The following is a 6,821-nucleotide window of genomic DNA, read 5'->3' as shown; positions in this document are numbered from 1 at the left end:
CCCCATCACCCCCTCCAAACAGGACAGAACAGAAGCAGAAGGAGGTTCTTAAAGAGACAGAGGCCAATTTCAAGGTGTTTCAAAGAGGAAGTGATGAGAAGATACGTTTATTTTCTATTTAAACATAAAAACAGCATTTTAATAACAACTAAAGGTGACATAGATACTTTATTATGGTATAGTATTTAAATATTGTCCTGAGAAACACATAATATTGGCCCTTTAATATTTTCATGTGCTAACATGTTTTGCTTTAATGAAACCTAAATGTCAGGCTTTATAAGAGAATGATGAAGGCATAAGAGAATCCTCTCATGCTGTCTGTGTGTATAAATACTTTGATTTGTGTGTATTTTTGGGGACGCTCTGACCAACCTGAGCAGGTCTTCTTGTCCTCGTTGAGTCGGTGTCCCTCGTTGCAGTCGCAGGTGAAGATGCCCGGTCCCATGTTGACACAGACTTGTTGGCAGTCATGTTTGCCYTCAGCACACAGGTTGATGGCTACAATTACAGATAAATTGTGTATTGAACCTTTTCCTCTTGATGGCAACCATCTAAACATGACCAACAAGCAGACCCACTGCTGCAGATGTTGCTGTGTAAGAATGTAAAAATGTTGCCTGGAGGATGTTTACTGGCTGTGTGGCTGTTAAAATGTATTGTTGCAGAATGCAAACAAACAAATATCCTTATCACTAAGATGTRAAGTTTGTTTGTGTGAGACTGACGTGAGCAGGTCTTCCTGTCCGTGTTCAGGTTGTATCCCTGGTTGCAGTCGCAGGTGAAGGAACCAGGTGAGCTGATGCAGATTTGTTCACAGTCATGTTTTCCCTCAGCACACAGATCAATGGCTGCAACAAACAGATTTTGATTTATTTAAAGATGCTTTATTGCTAAATTACAAAAAACCCCAATAAAATCAAAGTGTAATTTATGGAAAAACATAAGTTGTGCTCGTATTTGACGTTATTTCTGACCTGCACATGTTTTTCCGTCGTGGTTCAGYGTGTAGCCCGGCAGGCAGAGGCAGTGGTACGAGCCTGGGGAGCTCTCACAGAGCTGCTCACAGCCGTGCTCRGACTCCACACACAGATCCACACCTGCAGCAGCAGGACAGCTCAGATCAGTTGTGACATTTGTCACTGCTAACAGATAATTATGATGAGGACACCACTCATCAGAAGTCACTCATATTGGTTCAAGACGTCTTGTTATTCTAGCTTTTCTGGTTTAATTCAATATACCAACAAGATGTTTTCTAATATTTTTCATTAATGTTGAATAAAAGAAGCTACTTTTTTTCTTTTTGAGGTTGTGTGGGAGCTAAAATAACATTTTGTATAAAAGTAAATTCTGTATGAAAAGCATGAGAATAGGTCTGTTTTTTGCAGCATTAGAAAAATGGAATGATGCCGTTTTATTTATTTATATTTTTTGTTGTTTTCTTTCAGATTATAAGAGATCAAACTTGAGAAATAATTTAATTTATGAACGCTATTAGTCAACCTTTATGTTAAGAAATGAAATAAAAAATGACTACTGTTGATAAACCTGCAGTCAAACATCTCCATCCTTATTTGACTTTCTACCCTTTCTGTTGCGATGAAATAAATTAGAGTTCAAAGAAATGTATTAAAGGGATCAGAGGAGTCTCATTTGAAAGTATATTACATTTTTGGGAGGAGCTGGAGACTTTTTTTTTTACTTCAGGCTAGACRTTTAATGTTTTCAATTTACAAAAAGAACATTTAAACCCTGCGACCCAGACTGCACGAAGCTTTAATTTTCAGGGTTTTTGTTTGTCTTCAAAGTAATTCACTGGTGGAAGTAAATGTAAAGGTTGGATTTCAAAAGGGACTTTTATAAAAATATGGTCTTAAGTTCAGAGAGAACGACTCCCTAAAGATCAGATTTATGAGCTTCAGTTTTTGCTTTAAGCTGTCTTTTGTTGGTTCAGAGTTTTTCACRTTCCATAAAAGTGTTTGACTGAAAAGAACCAGCATGATGTGGGTTAGTTTCCTTATCTTACCACAGAGTTTGTCCTGGAACTGCAGTCCGAACTGGTGAATGAGATCAAACCTCTCAACCAGGAAGACGTGGTCTTCGAAGGGCGGGGAGGCCATGGCCCTGAGCGATGCCATGTCGGCTCTGGCCACGCCCACGGCGTAGATCTCGATGCCTTTCTCTCTGGCCTCAGCGGCCACCTCCGCCACGCGGTCCTGAGGACGTCCGTCCGTCACGATCACGGCTACGTTGGGAACCTTGACGGAGGTGGAAGATGAATGGAATTAAGTCCAATGTTGGAGACGAGTGCTAGGTCTGCTTTTTAAAACGCCATTGCTAAAATGTTCAACAGGTAAACCTATAAGACATAAGACTCTTACCTTCGGCCGGTCGCCCTGCTCAGGACTGAAAGCTTCGTTCATCAGGTATCTGATGGCCAGGCCCGTCATGGTGCCCTGAGCCAGAGGGATAATCTCATTGATGGCCTTCACCAGGTTTTCCAGCTTGCTGTGGGTTTTCAGACTGAACTCACTGCGAACCTGAACACAAAGACAAAAAACGACGACTCCAGGAACCATTCCACTTTTCTGCCACGGCATCAAAACCCAAACAAATGCTGAACCAGTACCTGGCTGGAGTACTGGACAACTCCCACTCTGGTAGTGTCCAGTCCGATATCCAAAGTGTTCAGGATGTCAATCATGAACTTCCTCATGGTCTCGAACTCATGTGGCCTCACGCTGCGGGAGCTGTCGATGAGGAAGACCAGATCCAACGGACCAGACTTACATTTCTGCTCTGGACCTGGAAAGAACTCTGCACCATCAGTTTCTGAGACAAGAGGTTTGAGTTGTTTTCTTGTGTTTTTTAGAATAGTTTTAGTCGTAAACGAGGCTGCAGCAGAGATTCAGCACTTTCACCACCTGACTTTACTTTTCCATGGTTTCAGTTGCTTTAGGACACCTGGTTTTGTCTTTAACTTTTCTGACTCCCTTTCATGTTGTAACATTATGACGCTGCAGCCGTGAATGAGGGGAGTGAAGCCTGTGTTTTTCCTGTGGTTTAATACGTTGGAAAGTGATTATTTGATTAATGCACGTGGAGAGTTTCAGCACGAGAACTAAAAACCCACAAAGCCTTCGGGGTCAGAATAAAGAAGCCGTGTGGGAGTGTTGGGGAGTCTGTCTTTAGTTTCAACCAGACATGAGCAATGGCAGCTTCCTAATATTTAAAACAAGTCTGCTCTCATGAATGAAGTCACATGCAGATGTAAAACAAATCACCTCCGAATGTGAATAATAAAAATGACATAAAACATTGTTTTTAACTGAAACAATGACTCACTGTACCAGGAAAAATAATAGTTTTTTTTATTTATTTAAAAGAAAGTTCAGTTGTTTTAAATGTTAAGATAAAATTACCCAAAAATAGTAAAAGAAATATATATATTGCATCTAAAACTTGACTGTACACACACATATAATGAATATAACTAGGGATGCATGATGTGAAAATTTCAGTCACTATTGATATCCGATATTATTATTGGCGTCCGATAACTGATATTTTCTGATATTTCACAAATTATTTCTAAATATATATGCACAAATTAACTTGTGTCTGTTTGTGATACCGTAAAAAAATGACAACACCTCTGACGTGGCTTTCAGCTTGAGTTATTCCTGGCTGGGAAAAGAAAACCGGACGTTTTACTTATCGGACCGATACTGATATTCTAAAAAAAAAAAAAGACCAATATTGTCCGATTTTCAAAAATGAGCTGATAAAGGTCTAAAATCTGACTTAATTAATGCATACAGTATATATTGTGCATTCCTAAATATAATTATGCCATATATATGCATTAAAATACACACTTGGTAGCACATGTTGTCTGATCTGATGGTATGGAGGATCAAAACTGACATGAATAGAAATAAAAGCAGAAATATATAAATATATATTAATAAATATAAATATAATCATTTAAGAGACACAAATGCATATAAAAGTAAAAATGTATATATATTTTTAAAAACAGTTAAATGTAAATTATGTGCTAAAATATATTATTTATTGGATCAAAGCTGGAAAAATTAATTTGAAGTTCAATTAAATTATAAAACATGAGGAAAAGTTATTTTTAATTTATTTGGTGCATTTTAAATGTTTTTATTTATTTATTGGTCCATTTCTATATTTCTGCTTTTATTTCTAATTTTGTCAGATTTGGTCCTCCACAATGAAGGGCATTAAAAAACAAAAAYGTTTTCCCTTGCTGTGTGAGTTTTCCTGCAGAAGTTGCAGACTGACCTGCTTTGGGCCTGGCTGAGGCGAGAACAGCCAGAGTCAGCAGAACGAAGCCGCTCAGAGCTCCGAGGAGTTTCATGTTCATCCTGAAGGTTCTGATCCAACAGAGGGTTCAGCTGTCAGAAAACAGAGCAGGTGGGTTAGTTGGAGGTAAAACCGAGACGCRAAGTCATAAAACAAAACCAAATATTTTGTTTCTGAGCTTTATTTTGGTTTGGTTATTTAGTTTTGTCTGGTTCGTTGGTGCTCAGCAGACAGAGAAACMTGCAGCTCCTTCCTTTGTGTTTGTGATCTTCCTGCAGCGACACATTCCAGCTCAGCCCTGTCGTAAACCACTCGGCTGCAAACACCTGGAGAAGGTGCTCTGCTCTTTGAACTAATGGAAGGCTGTGGATAAAGTGGCGGATCAGTCTGTGTGGCTCCCTGCAGGCTATCAGCTCTGAAACAGAAGGTTGACATTATTGTCTGGAATCTGTTTATGTTCAGGCAGCAGGAAAGCCACCTCTCTGTCAGAAAGAGGAAAACTATCCAGCGGGAATTAATCTGTCAGAGCGGGAGCCAGGGTCTGTGGTCATCAGACTCAGATCAGAGTCCTGAATCAACAGCTGGATCCGAGCACAAAGACTCTTTTCTCTGTTTGTGTCTCTGTTTGTCTCGTTTCTCTCTCTGTCTGCAGCGTCTGTTCTTTCTCTCTTCTCCTGAAATCCTATCCAATTCTTTTCTGAAGCATCGCTGTGGTTAAATAAAAAGCCAGCCTAACGTCTGACATTAAAATTTACATTAATCATCCATTCACGTTGCTTCTTATTCTCTGTAGATTAGGCCCATAATGCAGATTATTAACTGCATCAGTCACAAAGAAGTGAGGAGGAGTCGACTCCTTCAGTTATCCCAGAAGGTAATTGAAACCATTTTCTACAGACTGTGATCAATCTGTGACAGTTTTCATCTTTTCCCTGAATAATACTGTACTAAAACCTCCTTGTTMTGCAGGTTAAACTCTGTCTGAATGGTGTTTTCAGATTATTTTGTGTCGAGGTCCAATGTGGCATTTATTCTTGATGAAGTCAATTTCCAAAATACAAAATGTATTAAATGTCTCATAACTTCTTACAGCACAGTGTTTATTGTTTTCCCTTCTTTTATCAGTGACAGCAAAACTTAGAAAACAGCAAACAATCTGAACAGTCTTTAATACTATGAATAGACTTTGATTAGAATTTATGCACTTTATTTTGACATTTGTTCTCTCCCAGTTACAAATAACCAAAATTTGGGTTGCAACTAGCCTGGCCCTTGCCTTTCGCAGTTCTGCCCAATTCTAGTTTCCCTTCACTGCTCCGTCTGGGATTTCTCCCATAGACGAGGATTTCTCCGGGAGCATTTCAGTCGGGCCAATCAGAGAACAGAAGGAGGAGTTTTGAAAGACAACATTGATTTTCTGCGCAGTGTCTGCTTGTAGTTTAATGGCAGCGGAGGAAATGAAGCCAGTCCGTGTTGATAAGGCTTCCAAATTAAATTAAATTTGTCTGACAAAACCTGCAGGATTTATTTACAGCCGTCTCATTTGGCTCGGTACTTCTCTCCTCTCAGTAGGGTTAGCTTCTTAGCTTAGCCTCCTACACAGTGAGGCTGGCGTACACGTGTCGCGGCCAACTGTTAGCGACTGGGTAAATCAGATCTAATCGTTTTAAACTTCAACAGAGGCCACACCTCCAGGAAGCAATCGTTTCTCAATAATCAAGAGTCCAGATCCTCGTATGAAGCAAAGTGAAGAACAAGAGGCTGGTTTAGGTTGCAACAACAAATGGATGGATGGATGGATGGATGAATGAATGGATGGATGGATGGATGGATGGATGGATGGATGGATGGATGGATGGATATTATGTACATGGATGGATGGATGGATGGATAGATGGATGGATGTGATATGGATTGATGGATGGAAGGATGGATGGAAGGATGGATGGATGGATGGATGGATGGATGGATGGATATTATGTGCATGGATGGAAGGATGGATGGATGGATGGATGGATATTATGTGCATGGATGGATGGATGAATGGATGGATGGATGGAAGGATGGATGGATGTGATGTGATGTGGATGGATGGATGGATGTGATGTGATGTGGATGGATGGATGGATGGATGGATGGATGGATGGATGGATGGATATTATGTGCATGGATGGATGGATGAATGGATGGATGGATGGAAGGATGGATGGATGTGATGTGATGTGGATGGATGGATGGATGTGATGTGATGTGATGTGATGTGGATGGATGGATGGATGGATATTATGTGCATGGATGGATGGATGGATGTGATGTGATGTGGATGGATGGATGGATGTGATGTGATGTGGATGGATGGATGGATGTGATGTAGATGGATGGAGGCGTTTAACCTGTCAGTAATGAAATAAACCTGAAACCAGAAAAAAGTGTGTGTGTGTGTGTGTGTGTGTGTGTGTGTGTGTGTGTGTGTGTGTGTGTGT

The 6,821-nt window shown here is 40.1% G+C and overlaps 1 protein-coding gene across 2 annotated transcripts in view; it reads right to left on the bottom strand.

The window, feature by feature from the left end:
• The window catches only part of matn4 (matrilin 4), a 33,645-nt gene that overhangs the window by 8,554 nt on the left and 18,270 nt on the right, over window positions 1–6,821 (bottom strand). For both annotated transcript variants that reach the window (XM_014016068.1, XM_014016067.1), the window contains exons 2-8: window positions 4,318–4,430; window positions 2,633–2,808; window positions 2,385–2,543; window positions 2,030–2,261; window positions 978–1,100; window positions 729–851; window positions 376–501 (exon numbers count right to left, since the gene is read on the bottom strand). In XM_014016068.1, coding sequence (XP_013871522.1) covers window positions 376–501; window positions 729–851; window positions 978–1,100; window positions 2,030–2,261; window positions 2,385–2,543; window positions 2,633–2,808; window positions 4,318–4,399 — 1,021 coding nt within the window. In that variant the 5' untranslated portion in view covers window positions 4,400–4,430. The remainder of the gene's footprint in view (window positions 1–375; window positions 502–728; window positions 852–977; window positions 1,101–2,029; window positions 2,262–2,384; window positions 2,544–2,632; window positions 2,809–4,317; window positions 4,431–6,821) is intronic.

Source organism: Austrofundulus limnaeus, unplaced genomic scaffold, assembly GCF_001266775.1.
Source record: "Austrofundulus limnaeus strain Quisiro unplaced genomic scaffold, Austrofundulus_limnaeus-1.0 Scaffold137, whole genome shotgun sequence".
NCBI classification, from domain to species: Eukaryota; Metazoa; Chordata; class Actinopteri; order Cyprinodontiformes; family Rivulidae; genus Austrofundulus; species Austrofundulus limnaeus.
Note: the sequence above shows the minus strand (reverse complement) of the source record. Positions and strands in the feature narration are given on the sequence as shown.